The 22,866-nt window shown below is 40.0% G+C and overlaps 1 protein-coding gene across 8 annotated transcripts in view; it reads right to left on the reverse strand.

Annotated features, from left to right (window-relative positions):
• The window catches only part of spidr (scaffold protein involved in DNA repair), a 261,755-nt gene that overhangs the window by 7,843 nt on the left and 231,046 nt on the right, over nucleotides 1-22,866 (reverse strand). For all 8 annotated transcript variants that reach the window (XM_060823482.1, XM_060823492.1, XM_060823487.1 and 5 more), the window contains 4 exons: nucleotides 18,481-18,633; nucleotides 9,934-10,027; nucleotides 8,325-8,439; nucleotides 2,606-2,659 (listed from right to left, as the gene is read on the reverse strand). In XM_060823482.1, coding sequence (XP_060679465.1) covers nucleotides 2,606-2,659; nucleotides 8,325-8,439; nucleotides 9,934-10,027; nucleotides 18,481-18,633 — 416 coding nt within the window. The remainder of the gene's footprint in view (nucleotides 1-2,605; nucleotides 2,660-8,324; nucleotides 8,440-9,933; nucleotides 10,028-18,480; nucleotides 18,634-22,866) is intronic.

A 22,866-nucleotide genomic window follows, 5' to 3' on the forward strand; every position in this document is an offset into this window, starting at 1 on the left:
TGTTCTGAGGGAGGATATTACTGGGAATACATCCAGGGATGTTATTTGGGTGGAACTGAGAAATAAGAAACTGATGATCACCTTATTGGGATTGTATTATAGTCCCCTAATTGTCAGAGGGAAACTCAGAAACAAGTTTGTAAGGAGATTTCAGTTATCTGTAAGAATAATAATAAGGTGGTTATGCTTGGAGATTTTAACATGGATTTGGACTGATGTAGTGCTAAGGATTTAGATGCACAGGAATTTGTTCAGCATGTACAAGAAAATTTTCTGATTCAATATGTGGATATACCTAATAGAGAAGTTGCAAAACTTGACCTACTCTTGGGAAATAAGGCAAGGCAGGTGACTTTGGGGCCAGTGATCATAATTCTATCAGTTTTATAGTAGTGATGGAAAGGGATAGATTGGATTTAAAAGTTGAAGTTCTAAATTGGAGGAAGGCTAATTTTGATGGTATTAGGCAAGAACTTTCAAAAGTTAATTGGGGGCAGATGTTTGCAAGGGATGGCTGGAAAATGGGAAGCCTTCAAAAATAAGATAATGAGAAACAAATCCAGATATAGTATATTCCTGTTAGGGCGAAAGGACAGGCTGGCAGGTGTAGGGAATGCTGAATGACAAGAGAAATTAAGGGTTCAGTTAAGAAAAAGAAAGAAGCATATGTCAGGTATTGACAGGATAGATCGAGTGAATCCTTAGAGTACAAAAGCAGTCGGAGTATACTTAAGAGGAAAATCGGGAGGGCAAAATGGGGACATGAGATAGCTTTGGAAAGTAGGGTTAAGGAGAATCCAAGAGGTTTTTACAAATACATGAAGGACCAAAGGGTAACTAAGGACAGAATAGGGCCCCTCAAAAGATCACCAAGGCAGCCTATGTCTGGAGCCGTAAGAAATGGGGGCAATACTAAACAAGTATTTTGCATCAGTATTTACTGTGGAGAAGGACATGGAAGACATAGAATGTGGGGGAATAGATGCAGACATCTTAAAATGTCCAAATTAAAGGGGAGGCAGTGCTGGATATCTTTAAATGTATAAAAGTGGACAAGTACACAGGACTTGATCAGGTGTACCCTAGAAGATATGGAAGTGACTGCTGGGCCCCTTGCTGAGATATTTTTATCATCAATAGTCACAGGTGAGGTGCTGGATGACTGGTGATTGGTTAGTGCGTTGCCACTACTTAAGAAAGGTGGTAAGGAAAAGCCAGAGAACTATAGACCGGTGAGCCTGTGGTGGGCAAGTCTTTTGATTAGATTAGATCCCTACAGTTTGGAAACAGGCCCTTCAGCATGGATAAGATAAATAGACAGGTCTTTTCCCTGGGGTGGGGTTCAGAACTGGAGGGCATAAGGTTTAGGGTGAGAGGGGACAGATATAAGAGGGATCTAAGGGGCAACCTTTCCACGCAGACCTTGGTGAATGTATGGAATGAGCTGCCAGAGGAAGTGGTGGAGGCTAGTACAATTATGGAATTTATAAGGCATCTGGATGGTATATGAATAGAAAGAGTTTAGAGGGAAATGAGTCAAGTGCTGGCAAATAGGACTAGATTAGGTTAGGATATCTGGTCTGCATGGATGAGTTGGACTGAAGGGTCTGTTTCCATGCTGCACATCTCTATGACTCTCATACCCAATTAAGAATTAACAGAGGTGGGGAAAGGTAGGAATTTTCTATAGTGTGCTGATGATTTAAGATTTTTTGATCATTAAGATTTTTTGACCAGCAGTGCAGACAGAGGGTAATGACAAAATGAAGATTATGCACTTCTCTCAGGGCAGAAATAATAAAAATGTTAGTCATTGTGCACCTTGTCAATTGAATAGAACCTATCACATTTGCAAACTTTAGTACAACAATACCACATTCTATTATCTAGGGTCATAGTCTACACTCCATTATCTGGAACCATGGACACAAATTTTCAGATGGCAGGGTTTCCCATCTTGCCATTCAGTTAGCAGAGAATTCTCGAAGGTCAAGGACCCTGTGAGGGGAGCAGACAGGAAGGAGGTTAATGGGCAGGTTTGAGAGGATGAGATGGATGGAGAGAAAGGACTATGAGGGGTTTATGAGCTGGGTGAGAGTTGGTCGCAATGATGAATATATGTGAACCTCCAAACGAAGTCACCTTCCCCTATTCCCAACACCAGCTCACACAGCTACATGATTGGCACGGACCACTTGTGACCTGGGTAAAATAGCAGTGGGACAGGATGAAGCTCTTTATTGGCCATTACTATGCTTAATAGGTGCAAGTAGGAACATAATAGGGGTATTCAGGCAGCTCCACACCTGATTTCACCAGCTACGCAACTTCTCCCTGCTGACAGGATACTGTAAAGTATCACAAACAGAAGTACCACAATACTGAAGGTTAGATGTACAGTCTGTAAACAATAAATAGGATCTGTTCTGATTTGTGGAATTGGAGTTAGTTATAGAAAACATAATTAAGTGATGGATTGAATTGCTGAATTTCTACAATTTTAAAATGGAGGAATGCAGTTCATTTTCAGAATAAAAAAAATGCTTTCCAAAAAAATATGCTCAACAACTTTAACTTCAAAAATGGATCCATGAAATTAACTCACCCCTTCATCACTGGATGAATGCAGCAGAAGAGATGAAATACTTGATTCTAGAAGCTGTATTTAGAAATGAGGGAACGGAAACAAACTTTGGTCAGATTTGTGAACACACTGGATTTTGGTATATTCCAAAATGAAGAAAATCTTTATCTTGACTCCACCTGTACTAACTGATACAATTCTGAAAATTCTACAACTTGCTTTCCCCAACAAACAGACCTCCCATAATACTGATATATGCAGGCCTACTTTCTGGAATTTAACTCAACTCTACATGTATAATTTTTACATTTACTTCCAAAATCAACCTCAATCACCAGTGAGAATACCCTTCATAATCAGAAAAGTTAGCAAAACTGATACCTGGTCAATTTTTCTCAAAGGCCCTCAAATCATGTTCAATCCTTTTACATGCCACAATTGCACTAATTCTATCTGGTATTACTCTTGAAGACAATTAAAATATTAGGACAGTATGGTATTTGGGATTATGTTCACAAACAAACTTTGTTTGCCCTTGTCAAATGGAAGTACAAAGACACAGCAATGCTATACAAACACAATCTTCAGTCAAACGTCTAGGAAATTGTCTTAAAGGCCTGATAAAGAAGTGCATAAAAGTAATAAAATTACTTTAAGGATGCTATGTATGTACTATCACAAATTGATTTCTGTGTGGTATGAAGCAAAGGAAATGTTTAGAAAGAACACTGTTAACTGAGTATATACCTTTGGGCAAGTTTAGTATCCTATTGGTTTTTCAAGTTTTAAAATTTTGCTGAACATTCCATTCTAAATATTATGCTTGATATTCACCAGTTCTTCATCACTTGCTTCACTTTATTTAATCCTTTACTTAAACATTAAGATGCATTACTTAATGAATATTAACCTTATTGGCCAAATTATTCAGCAGGAAAACCTTCATATAGTTCCTGATTCAGTTAATCTGAACTTGAATTCCAGGTGAAATTTATCAAGATATACCAATCACACTGCAGTGCAACATCCTTAATGAGCAGCTATGTACAGCAAAGTGGTATGAAGTGAAAGGAAATTTGACAATGTGGTGTTAAGCAATATTTCATAATGGCCTATATACAACTACGATTGAAATGCTTACAATACTGTCCAATTGATTATATATTATTACTCATGAATAAAAGAGGTCTTAGATCATCTTACCCTCTTAACAAAAATAAACCAATATAGAAGGAATAAAACAAAACAAAATCCAAATAAGAGATAACTTGACCTTCATGACAAAAATGTTTCAACTTTTAACAAAATAACTTTCAGGCCAGTCTAAGATGTGACTTTTACAAAGATGTCAAGGTAGCCAGTTCTAATATTACATGACAGACAGTCAGGGTAGGCAGGGACAAGGTAGGACAAATAAATTAAACTGCATTTATTTCAATGCAAGGGGCCGAATGGGGAAGGCAGATGAACTCAGGGCATTGTTAGGAACATGGGATAGGGATATCATAGAAATTACAGAAACATGGCTCAGGGATGGGCAGGACTGGCAGATTAATGTTCCAGGATACAAATGCTACAGAAAGGATAGAAAGGGAGGCAAGAGAGGAGGGGGAGTGGCGTTTTTGATAAGGAATAGCATTACAGCTGTGCTGAGGGAGAATATTCCTGGAAACACATCCAGAGAAGTTATTTGGGTGGAACTGAGAAATAAGAAAGGGATGATCACCTTATTGGGATTGTATTATGGACCCCCTAAAAGTCAGAGGGAAGTTGAGAAATAAACTTGTAAGGAGATCTCAGCTATCTCTAAGAATAATAGGGTAGTTATGGTAGGGGATTTTAACTTTCCAAACATAGACTGGGACTGCCATAGTGTTAAGGGTTTAAATGGAGAGGAATTTGTTAAGTGTGTAAAAGAAAATTTTCTGATTCAGTATGTGGATGTACCTACTAGAGAAGGTGCAAAACTTGACCTACTCTTGGGAAACAAGGCAGGGCAGGTGACTGAGGTGTCAGTGGGGCAGCACTTTGGGGCCAACGACCATAATTCTATTAGATTTAAAATTGTGATGGAAAAGGATAGACCAGATCGAAAAGTTGAAGTTCTAAATTGGTGAAAGGCCAATTTTGATGGTATTAGGCAAGAACTTTCAAAAACTGACTGGGGGCAGATGTTCGCAGGTAAAGGGATGGCTGGAAAATGAGAAGCCTTCAGAAATGAGATAACAAGAATCCAGAGAAAGTATATTTCTGTCAGGGTGAAAGGAAAGGCTGATAGGTATAGGGAATGCTGGATGACTAAGGAAATTGAGGGTTGGTTAAGAAAAAGAAGGAAGCCTATGTAAGGAAGAGACAGGATAGATTGAGTGAATCCTTAGAAGAGTATAAAGGCAATAGGAGTATACTTAAGAGAGAAATCAGAAGGGCAAAAAGGGGACATGAGATAGCTTTGGCAAATAGAATTAAGGAGAATGCAAAGGGTTTTTACAAACACATTAAGGACAAAAGGGTAACTAGGGGAGACAATAGGGCCCCTGAAAGGTCAGCAAGGCGGCCTTTGTGTGGAGCCTTAAAAAATGGGAAAGATACTAAATGAGTATGTTGCATCAGTATTTACTGTGGAAAAGGATATGGAAGATATAGAATGTCGGGATATAGATGGTCACACCTTGCAAAATGTCCATATTACAGAGGAGGAAGTGCTGGATGTCTTGAAACGCATAAAGGTGGATAAATCCCCAGGACCTGATCAGGTATAACCTAGAACTCGGTGGGAAGCTAGAGAAGCGATTGCTGGGCCTCTTGTATCATCGATAGTCACAGATGAGATGCTGGAAGACTGGAGGTTGGCTAACGTGGTGCCAGTTTTTAAGAAGGGTGATAAGGCCAAGCCAGGGAACTATAGACCAGTGAGCCTGACATCGGTGGAGGGCAAGTTGTTGGAGGGAATCCTGAGGGACAGGATGTACATGTATTTGGAAAGGGAAGGACTGATTAGGGATAGTCAACATGGCTTTGTGCATGGGAAATCATGTCTCACAAACTTGATCGAGTTTTCTGAAGAGGTAACAAAGAGAATTGATGAGGGCAGAGCGATAGATGTGATCTATATATCTTCAGTAAGGCATTCGACAAGGTTCCGCAGGGAGACCGATTCGCAAGGTTAGATCTCATGGGATACAGGGAGAACTAACCATTTGGATACAGAACTGGCTCAAAAGTAGAAGACAGAGGGTGGTGGTGGAGGGTTGTTTTCAGACTGGAGGCCTGTGATCAGTGGAGTAACACAAGAATCGGTGCTGGGTCCTCTACTTTTTGTCATTTACATAAATGATTTTGACGCAAGCATAAGAGGTACAGCTAGTAAGTTTGCAGATTACACCAAAATTGGAGATGTAGTAGACAACGAAGAAGGTTACCTCAGATTACAACAGAATCTTGACCAGATGGGCCAATGGGCTGAGAAGTGGCAGATGGAGTTTAATTCAGATAAATGCAAGGTGTTGCATTTTGGGAAAGCAAATCTTAGCAGGACTTATACACTTAATGGTAAGGTCCTCGGCAGTGTTGTTGAAAAAAGAGACCTTGGAGTACATGTTCATAGCTCCTTGAAAGTGAAGTCGCAGGTAGATAGGATAGAGAAGAAGATGTTTGGTATGCTTTCTTTTATTGGTATGAGTATTGAGTACAGGAGTTGGGAGGTCATGTTGCAGCTGTACAGGACATTGGTTAGGTCACTGTTGGAATTTTGTGTGCAATTCTGGTCTCGTTCCTATCGGAAATATGTTGTGAAACTTGAAAGGATGTTGCCAGGGTTGGAGGATTTGAGCTATAAGGAGAGGCTGAACAAGCTGGGTTTTCACTGAAGCGTCGGAGGCTAAGGGTGACCTTATAGAGGTTTACAAAATTATGGAGGGGCATGGATAGGATAAATAGACAAAATATTTTCCCTGGGAAGGGGGAGTCCAGGACTGAGGGCATAGGTTTAGGGTGAGAGGGGAAAGATATAAAAGAGACCTAAGGGGCAGCTTTTTCACGCAGAGGGTGGTATGTGTATGGAATGAACTGCCAGAGGATTTGTGGAGGCTGGTACAATTGCAACATTTAAAAGGCATTTGGATGGGTATATGAATAAGAAGGGTTTGGAGTGATATGGGTCGGGTGGGACTAGATTGGGTTGGGATATCTGGTCGGCATGGGCGAGTTGGACCGAAGGGTCTGTTTCCATGCTGTACATCTCTATGACTCTATGATTTTCATCTGATCAGTAATATGTTGCAGCATATTTGTACTATTCTAACATGGTACAAATTAAGAGGCATCTAGCAAAAGATCTTTAAAGAAAGGATTTCTATCTATAATTTCCAAATTTCTTCATCCCTATTGCCAAACAACCTCTTTTTACTGAAGAACTGGGCTGGTGAGGACTTGAGACGGCTCTATGGCTGCCACCAGTGCTACTCTGATTAGTCAGTTTGTTTTCCTTCTTTGCTCCTAGAATGAAAGCATTACACTAAAGTAAGATGCTTCATTAAGCTGTTTACTAAGAACAGATTGCACACACTTCAAGTCTTCACATTCAGCTTCAGAGGTAAATTGCCAAAAAGTCAAACATTCAACCCTTTGATATATGATGTCAGCCTTTGTAGACGCCAGCAGGACATTTATAATAAACAGATTTTTAGGGTGTAGGTTTGCTCACTGAGCTGTAGGTTTGATATCCAGACATTTCATTACCTGGCTAGGTAACATCATCAGTGGCGACCTCCAAGTGAAGTGAAGCTGTTGTCTCCTGCTTTCTATTTATTTGTTTGTCCTGGATGGGGTTCCTGGGGTTTGTGGTGATGTCATTTCCTGTTCGTTTTCTGAGGGGTTGGTAGATGGCATCTAGATCTATGTGTTTGTTTATGGAGTGGTTGGAATGCCAGGCCTCTAGGAATTCTCTGGCATGTCGTTGCTTAGCCTGTCCCAGGATAGATGTGTTTAGATTAGATTACTTACAGTGTAGAAACAGGCCCTTCGGCCCAAGTCCACACCGATCCGTCGAAGCGCAACCCACCCATTCCCCTACATTTACCCCTTTACCTAACACTAGGGGCAATTTAGCATGGCCAATTTCACCTGACCTGCACATCTTTTTAACTGTGGGAGGAAACTGGAGCACCTGGAGGAAACCCACGCAGACATGGGGAGAATGTGCAAACTCCACACAGTCAGTCGCCTGAGTCGGGAATTGAACCTGGGTCTCTGGCGCTGTGAGGCAGCAGTGCTAACCACTGTGCCACCGTGCCGTCCACGGTGTTGTCCCAGTCGAAATGGTGGTTTTTTGCCTCCGTGTGTAGGGCTACGAGGGAGAGAGGGTTGTGACTTTTTGTGTCGAGCTGGTGTTAGTGTATCCTGGTGGCTAACTTTCTTCCTGTTTGTCCTACGTAGTGTTTCTTGCAGCCCTTGCATGGAATTTTGTAAATCGAAAGCAGGAGACAACAGCTTCACTTCACGTGGAGGTCGCCACTGGTGATGTTACCTAGCCAGGTAATGAAACATCTAGATATCAAACCTACAGCTCAGCGAGCAAACCTACACCCTAAACCTCAACCTGAGCTACAAACCTTCACAAACCTTGCACAGATTTTTCTTCAATGTCGAAATCTTGTAATTATTTAAAGTAATATTTCAACACTGCATTATACTTTATCACAGTGAATGGATAATCTGAAAACCAGAAGTGAATAACTGTTACCTTGATTTTTATAGTACTATGGGGCAGGTCTGGATACTGTAGAAACACTTCCAATTGCATTTTTGTAAGCGGTGTCATCACAGACTGGGCACATGGACAGCAGTAAAATGATTCACTGTGACAAGAACAATTTGATGTTTAAAACATACAAGTAAAATAATGCTGATAATTAATTTAATATTTGAATACAGCATAATGATTGCATAATCTTGATAAAATACGTTGAAACACAAGAATGGAGATTCAGCATGGATTTCTCTATTTTACAGTTATCTGATTTTACCAGGTCCATCAGGGGATTCAATAAGTGGCACTCAACTGATTAACTTTTACAAAGGAAAGGAAAGGAAAGACCAAGTCCACACACACTTACCCACTAGTGTCCAAAGAATTTTCAGGTTTATCAAAGGCCTGAAACCAGGATACAACATAAATACTTTGAAAACAACTATACTGAAATATTATCAGGGATTTGGATATCAATTAGGTCGATACTTGCTTGGTCAGGAAATTCTGCACAGTACTGAAGACTTTACAGTAAGCAACAAAAGTAACCAGGACAATTTTTTTCTGATGCTGCTGTAATGTAGGTATATGTAGCAATTACATGGAAAAGTCCTACAAATATTAACACATCAAATTTCCAAATTAATTGGGATGGACATTGATCAAGATGCAAGGATGATTTCCTTGGTTTTCTTTGAGTAGTGGTCTGGGATTTTGTATGTTCATCTGATACTAGGAAATAATTTCTGAGCAGTTTCTGCAGCTGCAAATGTAAGTTTGCCACTCACATTTACACACTTATTATCAAAGATGGGGAACAAAAAAGTAAATTATAACTTATCTGAATAATTAGAATAGAGGTAAGCTGAAGGTTTGCTGTATGTTGCTCCCTCACTAAGTATCATCTATTTTCTCCCAGGTCACCAATCTGACACTGGCTGTTTGCTGCTCCTTCACTGTGTCCTATGTCCAATTAACACTCCAACCTGTTTCTGTGGATTGCACTACCTAAATGGCTCTGACCATCATTCATTCCCTGTTGAGCCAATGTTTCCTGCTTGTTAGCTTGAAAGCAATACTGTGATATTGGAATAGCGTTTGTGGGAACATTGCTGATACTCCAAATACGGTCTTAATCTTCATGAGTAAAAGAATAGAATTTTGCTCAAGAACCTAATAACTTTCAATAACAGATTCAGGGATATCAATCGACCTTTTTTGTTGTTCATTTTTATCTAATTTTGGAAAACATTATGGTGAATTACCTTGAACAATGACAACCATCATCATATTGGTACAACCATGTCATTGTTAACAGTTCCAGGACGGTGCACAACTTAGAGGAGCAACTTTGGGTGAATTTGAGAACTTAGTAGGGAATTGAATATTAGTATATTCAACTTGAAATATTTGTTCTGTTTTATTGCCTCCACAAAAGTTGCTAGATCTGCTAAATATTTTTGCTTTTATTTCAGATCTCCAGCATTTACAGTGTTTCACATTCATCCAATTAACATGATCAAAGAAGGCAAAAGGCACACATATTAAATGAAAATAGTGCTGTTTCCCTTTAAAATTTTGTCTCAGATTTACATGTACTGACCTTTCTCCATGTTTCTTTTCCAGTTTTCCATTTCCACATCTGTTGCAAACTATCCACGAAAAAGCATTAGCCTCATCAACACCAACCACAATTCCTGATAAGCAAAAGAAACCTCCTATTTATAGGCATACTATCAAGTCAAAATGAACAGAACAAACCAAAAGTGCACACAAGAATTTTGGGTTAACTGAATTTGAAGACAAGTAATTTTAAACAATGTCATTGGTATCATTTTTAATCAACAAACAACAATTATTCATTGACCTCCTGTAGCACAGCTCACACACAAAATTGCAAATAATTTCTTAACTACATATAAACAGTGAAAGACAGTCAATAAAGAAGAAGTTGAAAACGGTTGGGCCAGGACACTGCCTGGAAGAATCCTGCAGCAATGTCCTGTGGTTGACCTGATTGGTTGGAAACAACCACAGATGTTTGCTAATGGACCCGTTCAGAGATGTTATTATACATCTCAGAAGCAGGTGGGCTTGAACTTGCTGATTCAGAGGTAGGAACACCACCATTTCACCACAACAGTTCCCATCCAATAATCACAATTATCTTCTTTTAATGTCATCAACCTGTAGCCTGTTTTCTCCCTAATTCCCAATGACTTCAATTTTAGTATGATTTTTTGACGGCGCACATTGTCAAATGCTGCCTTGATGCCAAGGGCAATCACTCGGAGCTCGCCTTTGGAATTGAGCTATGTTTGAATCAAGGCTGTAATGTTAGCAAAACCCAAAATAAGCTCTAGTGAACAAGTTATTGGAATCTACTGAAAATGACAGCTTCCATTATTTTGCTAACAACTAAGAGTAAACTGATAGACTAGTAATTGATCAGTTTAGATTTCCTTATTTTGGCATGGATATCAGTGTTCCTCTGTTGGAACACCTTGGCTAAGACTGCAGCTAGTTTTGGAAGACAAGCCTTCAGTACTCCAGCTAGGAAGTTGTTGGGAAGTTTGCCATGTCTAGTATATTTGATAACTATTTGTGGATTTCGCATAGAGCTAAATTGGCTGGTAAATTACATGGGGAATTGACAGGGTGGCACTGTGGCACAGTGGTTAGCACTGCTGCCTCACAGTGCCAGAGACCCGGGTTCAATTCCCACCTCAGGCAACTGTCTGTGTGGAGTTTGCACATTCTCCCCGTGTCTGTGTGGGTTTCCTCCGAGTTCTCTGGTTTCCTCCCACAGTTGAAAGATGGGCAGGTTAGATGAATTGGCCATGCTAAATTGCCCATAGTGTTAGGTGAAGGGGTAAATGTAGGGGAATGGGTCTGGGTGGGTTGCTCTTCGAAGGGTCGGTATGGACTTGTTGGGCTGAAAGGACCTGCTTCCACACTGTAGGGAATCTAATTATTTAAGACAATTCATGGTGAGAATGATGTTTATGCAGAATAATCTGTGACCAACGAAATCTTAATCTTGTCCTTTATTTGTTGGTCGAAAATATTCATAATTCTGAAGTATTGAGAAAGCATAATGTAGTGATTGTAACAAGGTGAGCCAGATGGTTGTCAAAGAATATGAGCTCCCTGATTGGGACTGTTAATCTGGGCAGAAGTCAGAACCCAAGGCAGAAAACTAGCCACCAGAATATATGAACATCAACTAGCCACAAAAAGACATGCCCCACTCTCACTAGTATCCTTACATACAGATGAACTTCAATTCTGATATCTACTATGTTTAAACTGATGATGAACAAGGATAAAATCATTATCAAATGGCTGGGAATCCATCTATATAAAATCAAGTCCCTGATGCTGACAATATATTCCCAAAAGGGGCAATTAAATCCTATTGTAGTGTGCTTTTGTGTAATTTACTGCCACTACACAAATTGAATAACCTCCTAACATCAGAGAGAAAGCCACAATCATTACAAAAGGGCCTGATTTTGTCTCTGTACAACTGAATAATTTTGTCTCTGAACTGACAGATTTAGCTAAGGAATATCACAACCCCAAGCGGCCTCTAATTTCTGAGATGCTATCAGTTTTACTTGTCAATTTGAGAACCAAGGAAAACTGTATAAGGATTTTTGACGAGGTTAAGTTTACTGGCAAAAGCATGTGAATTTGGTTTAACTCTTAGTGAGATGCTGAGAGACTGTTTGGCATGTGGGATTGGTGATATAACCATGCAAAAGTACCTACTAGTTGAAGCCCAACCGGTCTTCAAAACAGGCACTACAATTGGGTTGATCACTGGGAAATGCGGCATGTGGAGCACATCAGTTACAGGGTATTGCAATGGAAGTGGACTCACTCGCCTGCCTAGCTTGCAGAACACTACATCAGTAAAGCATAGCCTCATTCAGGACATATCCTAAACAGAGGGATTCTAGATCAGCCCAAATCAAAACCTCAAAACAAAGCTAAGCCTCAGCCAAACGGTTATTAATTTCTTCAGGATCCGGGCAGGCAAGCCATTGGAGTCGTTGCTGACATTGTCCGCTAGCCCAAATTGAGTAAGAGAACTCGTAGGCAAGTATCCAGAAGTGTGCACACCTTAGAACGTTCACCTACATCTGGTTTGGAATAATTAAATTGCTCAGCAACATTCAAATCAGAACCAAAATTAACATCTGGTTAAATGGTCACATGGTTCTAATGGAGATCTATATTGACGCAGCCATTTCAGTCATTGCAGAACCAGTCTTTAACAAAATTCACTCTGGACTCCAACCCTTAACTTTCTGCAAGATCTTGGCTAGACAAAGCACCTATACCATGGAGCCGTTGCAAATTAAGGCTACAACTTCAATTCCGGTCTCTTATGAAAAACAGCTGATTCAGTTACCACTGATTGTAGTAAAAGGCTCAGATTCAAGGCTTGGCCTTGATGGCTCAAAATTGGTTGAGAAAGATTTCCCTAGTTTGGCTCAACATTTTTTGATTGGAAAATGGCTGCCTGAGTGAAGTTTTGTTAAATACCCGGAGGTTTTTCAGGAAGGTCTAGAGATGATCAAAGGAGCCAAGGTCATCTTGCATGTCAAGCAGGAAGCAATTCCACAATTCTGCAAGGACGGTCCAATGCCATTTGCCGTACAAAAGAAGATACAGAAATCAGGACGGTAGAAAGCGAAGGAATCATCAAACCAGTCTAATTTACGGAATGGCTAGCACCAGTCATATCGATTGTGAAGTCCAATGTGTCAGATTAGATTAGATTACAGTGTGGAAACAGGCCCTTCGGCCCAACAAGTCCACACCGACCCGCCGAAGCACAACCCACCCAGACCCCTACATTTACCCCTTACCTAACACTACGGGCAATTTAGCATAGCCAATTCACCTGACCTGCACATCTTTGGACTGTGGGAGGAAACCGGAGCACCCGGAGGAAACCCACGCAGACACAGGGAGAACGTGCAAACTCCACACAGTCAGTCGCCCGAGGTGGGAATTGAAGCCGGGTCTCTAGTGCTGTGAGGCAGCAGTGCTAACCACTGTGCCACCGTGCCACCCTGAGTAGTCTGCCTCTGTGGGGATTTTAAACAAATGGTCAACCACTTTTTGCAGCTGCATAAACACTCAATCCCTCACATAGAGGATTTATATGCAAAGCTGGTTGGGGGTGGAGGGATTCCTTCATGAAGATGGAAATGAGCCATGCATACTTGCCACTGCAGTTAGATAAGAATTTCCAGAAGTATGCTACAATTAATACCCATAAGGGTTTGTACCAATATACGAGACTGCCATTTGGGGCAATGTCAACTTGTGCAATGTTTTAGTGGATGATGGATTTTACAGGTCTACCCCAGGTTACCATTTGTCTGGATGACATGCTAATAACAGGGAAGACCAATAATAAGTATCTAGAGAACTTGGGCATAATCTTCAGATGTTTCTCGAGGTCGACATATGCCTTAGAAGGAGAAACTGTGTGTTCCAGGCACCCCAAGTGACCAACTTGGCCTACAGAGTTGACAAAACCAGATTACATCTGTTGGAAGATAAAGCGAGGGTGATCAAAGGTGCCCTGGCTCCAACGTCTGTACTGGGGCTAAGGTCTTTCCATAGGCTGGTGAATTATTATGGAAAGTCCATATGTAACCTGGCCTCCATCCTGGACCTTTTCATCAACTCTTAAAAAGGGGTCAGCATTGGAAATGGTCACATAGGCAAGCAATAGCTTTCAGGGAAATAAATAACAGCTATCATCCTCTAAAATGTTGACACACTATCAGCACAAGTAAGATCTGGTATTGATATGCAATGCATCCCTGTATGGCATTGGGGTAGTATAAGCACATAGGTGGCCCAATGGAGAGGAACATGGATCTAGGACTTTGTCTAATGCAGAGCGTAAATACACACAGATACAGAGGAAAGTTTGGCGGTCATATTTCGAGTCAAGAAGTTCCACTAATTGTTATTACAAATGTTTGCTGTAAAACTATGGACCACAAACCCCTGCTAGGTCTACTAAAAGAGGTCAAGGCAGTGCTGCCCAAAGCTTCAGACCAAATTCAACCTTGGGGTCTGATATTAACTGCGTATAATTACAAGTTGGAACACTGCCCGGGAGACCAAACGATGCATTGAGCTGGCAGATAGACCACCGCTGGTACCTCCACTGGAAGAGTCTGTAGTGGGTTTTAAATTTTCTGGACATTCTTCCAGTCACAGCTGAAATATCAGACTTTGGACATAGACAGATCAGGTCTTGGCAAAACTGAAACAGTAAAAAGTGAGGTCTGCAGATGCTGGAGATCAGAGCTGAAAATGTGTTGCTGGTTAAAGCACAGCAGGTCATGCAGCATCCAAGGAACAGGAAATTCGACGTTTCGGGCCAGAGCCCTTCATCAGGAAGGGCTCTGGCCCGAAACGTCGAATTTCCTGTTCCTTGGATGCTGCATGACCTGCTGTGCTTTAACCAGCAACACATTTTCAAAACTGAAACAGTTGCTGGTGATCGAGGAAACCAAAGGGCCATTACAATCATTATTGAAATATTTTTGGACAAGGAGAGACAGTAGAGGACAGCAAGATTGATTGTCCTGAGCAAAGGTTATCATCAGATACTGGTTGAACCACACCGGGGTCATCCAGGGGCTTTCAAAATGAAGATGTTATGTCTGGTGGCTTGGGCTGGATGCAGTCATAGCTGCATTGGTGAGTGACAACAAGGACAAAAATAACCACTCGCAGATACCCCACATTCATGGGAACGGCTAAATAAACCCTGGATCCAGTGACACTTCAACTATGTAGGTCCTTTCACGGGCTCAATGTTCTTAGTCACTGTGGATGTGAATTCAAAGTGGCTGGACGTGCACATAGTTCATTCATCAAACACTAGGATGATTTTAGAAAAATTGTTCACATCTTTTGCAATACACAGACTCCAAAAAGTGTTGGTCACAGATATGGGCCGTCATTTAATAGCAGGGAATTTGAGTATACATAAGATCAAATGGTATTCGTCATATAAGGATAGCTCTATTCCATCTATCACCCCAATGGCCTGACAGAAAGAGCAGTCCAAACTTTGAAGACAGGCTTAAAGAAAAAGCCTATGGCTTCACTAGAGACCAAACTGTCCCAGTTCCTTTTAGTTATAGGGCCACCCCTCATGCAACTAGGGATAGTTCCAGCATTTGCTAATGGGGAGAAGACTCTGCAGCAGGTTAAATCTGCTTTCCTGGATCTGTCAATGGATTGGGGAGAGGGGGGTGGGTAGTGGTGGTAAGATGCCGTGATTGTAACAAAAGCATTCAGGTGGACCTCAGAATCTGAGTTCCCTGATAGGACCAGAATAACGGCCCCAATCAGGGAGTTCTGGCTGACATATAAACAGAAGTCTCACTGGTTATGTTCGCTCTGACATCTGTCTCTGAGGAAGTGAGATCAAGGACTCAAGGGTGACTTGGTGAAAAGATATCAGCCTATATGGAGTTATTTGAGATGACATTATTGGAAGCACTAAGTCTCAGATAAGACATCAAACAAAACCATGTGCCTGCATCTGTGAAAGATCCCATGGCATTAATTAAAGCAAGAAGTGCAGTTTTCCTGACCAAACATAAAAGCAGATCATGCAATGCTTTATATCTTACTAAGGTCTGCAGGTCCTTGCAATGTACAAATTGTCTGTCAAATTAGCAATGAAATGGTAACTATACTTCAAAACTAATTAATAGGTCATGAGGATGTATCAAGTAACAAAGTTGTGTGAACAGGGTACTAAGAAAATTATAATACTATTGTGCAGAATCAACAGGAATTTATGAAACAGCAGAGTCAATAAGAGGAAAATTAGACATCTGTTATGCTTGGATTTTCTAAAAGAATTTTAAGCATGGGTCACGTAGGCGGCTTTTACTCCCAAAGAAATTGTGGGATTGAGATTAATAAATTAGTATGAGTTGACCTTAATTGATAGATAGGAAAATAGAGAAGGAATAAACAAGTTTTGAGTTGACAGGCAATTACTTGTGGGATACCACAATGATCTGTACTTGGACCTCAGTTACCTATAAAATATGTAAATTATTTAGCTGTATAATGTATTCCCATGTGTTCACAGCACAAAGTTAGGATAAAACAATAAGTTATGAGCAAACAGGCTGCAAAATCCCGCCTCAGGCGACTCTGTGCGTGGAGTTTGCACATTCTCCCCGTGTCTGCGTGGGTTTCTTCCGGGTGCTCCGGTTTCCTCCCACAATCCAAAAAATGTGCAAGTTAAGTGAATTGGCCATGCTAAATTGCCCATAGTGTTAGATGAAGGGGTAAATGTAGGAGAATGGGTCTGGGTGGGTTATGCTTCGGCGGGTCGGTGTGGACTTGTTGGGCCGAAGGGCCTGTTTCCACACTGTAGGTAATCTAATCTAATCTAAAATAATTTAGGCAGGTTAACCGAAAAAGGCAAGAACATGGCAATTGGAATATAATGTGGAAAGGTTATAAGTTCTGAGGCATCTCATACACAAATCACAGAAAAGTTAATACGTAGATGTAGTAAACAATTGCAATAAAGGAATTAGTGTCTAAGAATGTTTTAAAAGTTATATTGAAATTATATATAGCCTTACTGAGATCATACCTGCAGTACCTAAGGAAGGAGATACTTGACTTTTGACAAAAGATCAAGACAGCTAGGTCAACATTCTTTAGAGTTTAGAAGAATGAGAAATGTGATCTCAGTGAAATAAATAAAACCTACATAGACTTAACAGTGCAAATCCTGGAGAATATTTTCACTGGTTCGTGACACTTGATCTAGGCTTCACACACCCAGAACAAGGGACCAATTATTTAGGACTGAGAAGACAAGAACTGCCTTCAATCAAAGAGTTGCGAATCATTGGGATTTTCTACCCTTATTGAGTACAGTGCAGATATGTCAATAGATTTTTGAATTCCAAGAGAATCAAGGAATACAGGAATAGTGGAGGAAGGTGATTACGCAGATCAATCACTGACTCACTGAATAGCAAAACAGGCTCCAAGTGTTAGCAGGCCTATACCAACTCCTGTTTCTGATGTCACAGTTTGGAGCATTCCAAAGACATGAAAGGTGCTTTAGGCATTTTCTCTTTTAACCTCTTTATGGATGTTGTTACACACTTCTGGATCAGGTAGGACTTCAACCCAGATCTTTTGATTCAGAGGTAGGGATACTACAATATGTCACAACAATCTTATGAATGGTGCTTTATAATTGCCAGTTTATTTATTCAATCAGAAACAATTAGCATCTAGTTGTGTCCCTGGTACAGAAGAGAAACAAAATTAAAGGCAACCACATTGCCATTCTGTTGCTACAAATGCAGGACAGGTAATTGCCATGTTGTAAATATTTGTAAATTTTCAAACCCCTCCTAGTTTACAATGCTTGAAACCTAACAGTTCAATACAGAACAAAATCAAATATCTGGGAGGCAAGAGTGGAGTTTTTAGATGACTTATAGCACTTGCTCATGAGTACACAAAAATAGTTTACTACTTGTAAGTCACAACATCCGATATCAGCTTTTGGCTCAAATTTAAATTATACCATTGAAAAGGCTTTTTATTGTCAGCTCATTGTTCTAGCAATCAGGGTGATCAAGTAGGCATTTAAAAGGAAGAAGCAGCAATGGAAGGGGCTTTTGACTAGTAATAGCAGGGAATCTACAGAAGGATGATAACAATGATTGGAAGGAATTTAAATCACATTTAGAGGTTTAAGGTTTTTTCAAGTGATTGCTCGAGGGTATCAGCTAACAAATTGTATTGATGCTGTAATTGTGTCCCTACATCTGGACTGGGAGGCCTGGGTTCAAAGCCAACTCACTCCAGAGGTGTGTAATAATATGTCTGCAGAAGTTGTTAGGAAAGTATCCACACACTGAATTTATAGAAAAGCTGGTTGCAGTGCATAAAGCATTTTGAAACTCTGTCACCCAGAACAGAAGATTGCATAATTAAGATAATCTGGAACCAATCTACATGGTGAGATTTTCTTTCAATTTTCAGCAGCTATATTAGGGCACCCGAGATGAATAAATGACCAAACAAGGAGGTCGAAACACAGACTCACCTTGGACTGTACATAAAGAATTTACTTTGGTCAAAGCATTGAGTTCATTGAGGACAATGTTTCCAGTCAATGAAGAAATTCTCTCATTTTCATCACTTTGCAACATCAATCTGTTGACTGAAAGTATGGTACCTTCGGCACACACAATAAAGCCTACAGAATAAAAGAAAATGAGACTTAGTATTAGAAGATTACTACACGCAACACAATAAGCATTTCTTTGAAAATAACTGAGATAAATTTAACAAATAAAATATGCTCCTTTCCATTGTTTTAAGGAATTGTTACTAGACAAACCTGCAGGTGCACAGCTGCTAAATTGGAACATTGAAGTAAGGTGTTCAGAGTAACCTTGCTAAAGGTAGCCTCAGCACTTCTCTTTCTACTCATGCTTGTAAGAGATTTTAAATTGAAAAATGAAACTCTCACAGAACTGCACTGTGTACTGCAGAAAGAATTTAAATTATTGAAATAACATTCAAGTAAAGTTGCCATAGTCCCAGAGTACAGTGTTTTTTTTCCATGAATTCATACTGTTGGCATCACACAGCAGCTCAAACCAGCCAACTGAGCTAAGCAAACCCTAATATTTTATTAGCCATGCCCTAAATCTGTCAAGCCATCTTCAGTGATTCATGCACCTACATCCCCAGGACCTTTGAAGTTTAATACTTGCCCCATAATACACAATGCTATCAAGTTTTGTATCATATGCAAATTTTGAAACTGAGCCTTGCACATTCAATGTTCAGTCATTAATAATAATCAGGGAGAGCAGGGATTCTAACACTAACCGTGGGGAAATCTTATTTATTAATCTTCCTGCAGTCTAAAAAACAGCTGTTCACCAATACTTTGTTTCCTGTCATTCAGCCAAACTGTTTTTCATGTCACTGTTTGTTTTATTCCACTAGTTCTGATTTTGCTCACACGTCTGTTGTGTTATAATTCTTTTGTAAGTTTGTGTATACCACATCGACAGCATTACCCTCATCTGTTCCCCCTGTTATCTCATCAAAATACTCAGGCAATTTAATTGGACAAGATTTTTCCTGAGCAAATCCACACTGGCTTTCCTTTCTTAATCTGCATTTGCTCAAGCAAATTAATTCTGTCACAAATCATTATTTCTAAAATCTCAAAGATTAAACGACTGGCCTATGGATAGTGGGCTTACCTTTGAAAGTCAACTAAATCTTCCATACATCTTTTACTGAATATAGATGTGACATTTTCCATTCCTTCTGGCAACACCTCTTTAAAAGGGATTGAAAAATTCTCAACAATATTTTCGCAATTTCAATCCTCACTTCCCTCAGGATCTTTGGATGGTCAAGTAGTCCTGGTCCCTTATGAACTTTAAGCATAACCTAATGTCCTTGTCTTATCATTTTTACACCCATCAAGTGTCTCAATTGCCTTCTCTTTCACCATAAACAGGATAGCATCTTATTTCTTGGTAAAGACAGATGCAAAGTACTCATGTCATACCTCAGTTATAACAGCCTCCATGATCTTACATTTTCCTTGAAGTGAGCTCAAGCAATTGAGACTAGCATTTACCTGGAACCATTTGGTTTCCAAGAAATATCTCATTTCAGTAAGAAATCCAATGTTTTATTTCAGTGACCTAAAAAATCCATGTATACCACAATCCTTCAAACTCAAATCCATGAAATTGATGAATTGTTCAGAACACCACATCATCACAGAGGATGATGCTTGGGAAGACTCCCTGGTTTCAAGTTATCTGAGTTATTTTCTCTGAGAAACTTTTAGACCTTGCATGGTTTGCAGCTTCAGAGAGAAGTTAGCGAAAGTGACAGTTAATGGTAGATCGGCACTGTTGACAGGATAAAACACTAACTTCAGCATTGACTGCATGTAAGGTGGGTTTGGCCTAATTTCATCTGGGATCTTGTGGAGAAGATTGAAAGTTACTTAGATTGGCGTTAAAGGGAAAATCTACAGTAGGCCTTACAATATCTTACTGCATAAGAAAATAAACAACAGATAAGCTTGAAAGTATTTCAAAGTAACTAGAACAAGAAACTGAGGCATGAACAGACAAGAGAATGAGAAAGAAAGTTTTACTTTTGGAGCTGAGGAGAATTCTCCAGGGTACTTTGGCATACGTTTGGGTGGTCCCTGTGATGAAGATCTGTAATAAATTAGGGAATTTAGGTGGAGCAAAGGAGAAGAAAAATGTCTTTGATTTTCAGTTCCATGAAGGGCTAACTTGTTTTGTTTGCCAATATCAGAAAGTAATTTTGAACAGTAAATTCAAAACAGCATTTCCAAGTAATGCTTTTTTGGCTAAATGCCAAGCAAGCCTCCTGGGGAAACAATTTTTTAAGTGTTTGCTGACTTGGGTATTACAACCCGGAGAGAGAAATAGAAGGGATAGAATCAAGTTCATTCAGAGAGAAGAGGACAAATAATAGGAAGGTGCTGTTGGTAGCAGTCAGGGCTTTGGACAAGTCAGTAGCAAGAACTGTCCAGAAACAGGAGGGTGTTGAAAACACCAGTTTAGTGAAATCCATGTTAAGACATAAGTCAGCTGAGTTAGAAGCTGGTTTTAAAGGTCTTGGCTGAGATATAAGCTAAAGAAACTCACTTTATGTAAATGCACAGCAGCAATTTTCCAAAAGGAAACTGATTATAGCTATGCCAGCCGAGCAAGAAGCTTTAGCATAGAGACAGGGATGACAGAGTTGAAAGTATCGTGCTGGAAAAGCACAGCAGGTCAGGCAGCACTCGAGAAGCAGGAAAATCGACATTTCAGGCAAAAGCCCTTCATCAGCGGAGATTTACTAGTTTACTGAGCAGGTAGATGAATGAGCTGGACAGATGAGGCATTTTCTCTCCACAGGAGCTCAGTAGAATTAGGATAACTTGACTCAAGGTCTTGAATGTCTTACATTAGTCTACATTGAAAGTATGTTTGGTCTTGTGAGTGAGCGCAAACCTGAGGATGCACTGTTTTAAAATTAAGAGTAGCACTTTTCGGACAAAGATTAGATTAGATTAGATTTCATACAGTGTGGAAACAGGTCCTTCGGCCCAACCAGTCCATACAGACCCTCCAATCAGTAACCCACCCAGACCCATTCCCCTCTGACTAATGTACCTAACACTACCAGCAATTTAGCATGGCCAATTCACCAGACCTGCACATCTTTGGAATGTGGGAGGAAATCGGAGCTCCCGGAGGAAACCCACAGACACAAGGAGAATGTGCAAACTCCACATAGACAGTCACCCGAAGCTGAAATCGAACTTCTTTTTCCTCAATGTTGTGCAACTTTGGAACTCTGTGACTTAAAGAGTAGTAGAAGTAGGACATTTTAAGGCAAAGGTATATAGATTCTTGTGAGGCGAGGTAATCAAAGGTTATTGGGCATGGATGGGAATATGGAATTCGAAACACTAACAGAACAACAATGATCTTCTTGATAGCAGATTTGAGAGCCTATCTCTTGCTCCTACTTCCTATGTTAATACAGTACTTCACTGAAGGTTGAGTGCTGAGAGGTTATTATTGGAGTAAAAGTGTTGAATCTTTCTTTCTGATATTTTTAATGAAATGATTTCAAATAGTTCTTGTGATACAAATCATGGTTTACTTCTGCGAAATTAATTTTTATTTTCATTTGTTAAATATACTTTGATAACCTTTGTGAATTCAGTCTCTGTCTGAAGGCAGTAAACAAAAAGAGAAATAAACCGTAAAATCTATTAAGCCAACTTTCACTCTATGTTCTGATTTGTTCATTATTACTGTCAGCTGGAATCACAATATGACAAGAGTAAATATCTTTAAGATTAATTGATTTGTAAGGGGAATTCTTTGAATAAGCAGAGAGTAGACCGAAGTGCATAATATATATAGTTAGAAAGTTATTCCTTCACAACAACTACTGGAGTACTATCGATGACAACTTTCATCACTTTTCCGATGGTCAAAAATATGCTGATAAGGCAGCAAGTGGATGGTCTGGATTTGTCAAAACAATGCCTGTTTTGTAGATGTACTAGAACAGTTTGCCTAGGAACATGGCTAGCTCTCTAGCACACCTTCAATATTATTGCCAGACTGTTTTTAAAGCCGTGAGCATGTGCAGCATCCAGTGTTTTCAGCTGTTTCTTGATATTACATCAAATGAATTGATTTGGTTATACAGTTGTCGATTTTGATGCTGGGGATCTAGCACTCTGGCTGAAGACAGCAAATGCTTTAGCCTTGCCTTTTGTACTAATGTGATGTGTTCTCTAATTCTTTTTTGCAAGGTTTGTAGCTCAGGCTGAGGTTTAGGGTGTAGGTTTGCTATCCAGACGTTTCATTACCTGGCTAGCTAACATCATTAGTGGCGACCTCGAAGTGAA

Source organism: Hemiscyllium ocellatum, chromosome 4 (assembly GCF_020745735.1).
Source record: "Hemiscyllium ocellatum isolate sHemOce1 chromosome 4, sHemOce1.pat.X.cur, whole genome shotgun sequence".
Lineage (NCBI taxonomy): Eukaryota > Metazoa > Chordata > Chondrichthyes > Orectolobiformes > Hemiscylliidae > Hemiscyllium > Hemiscyllium ocellatum.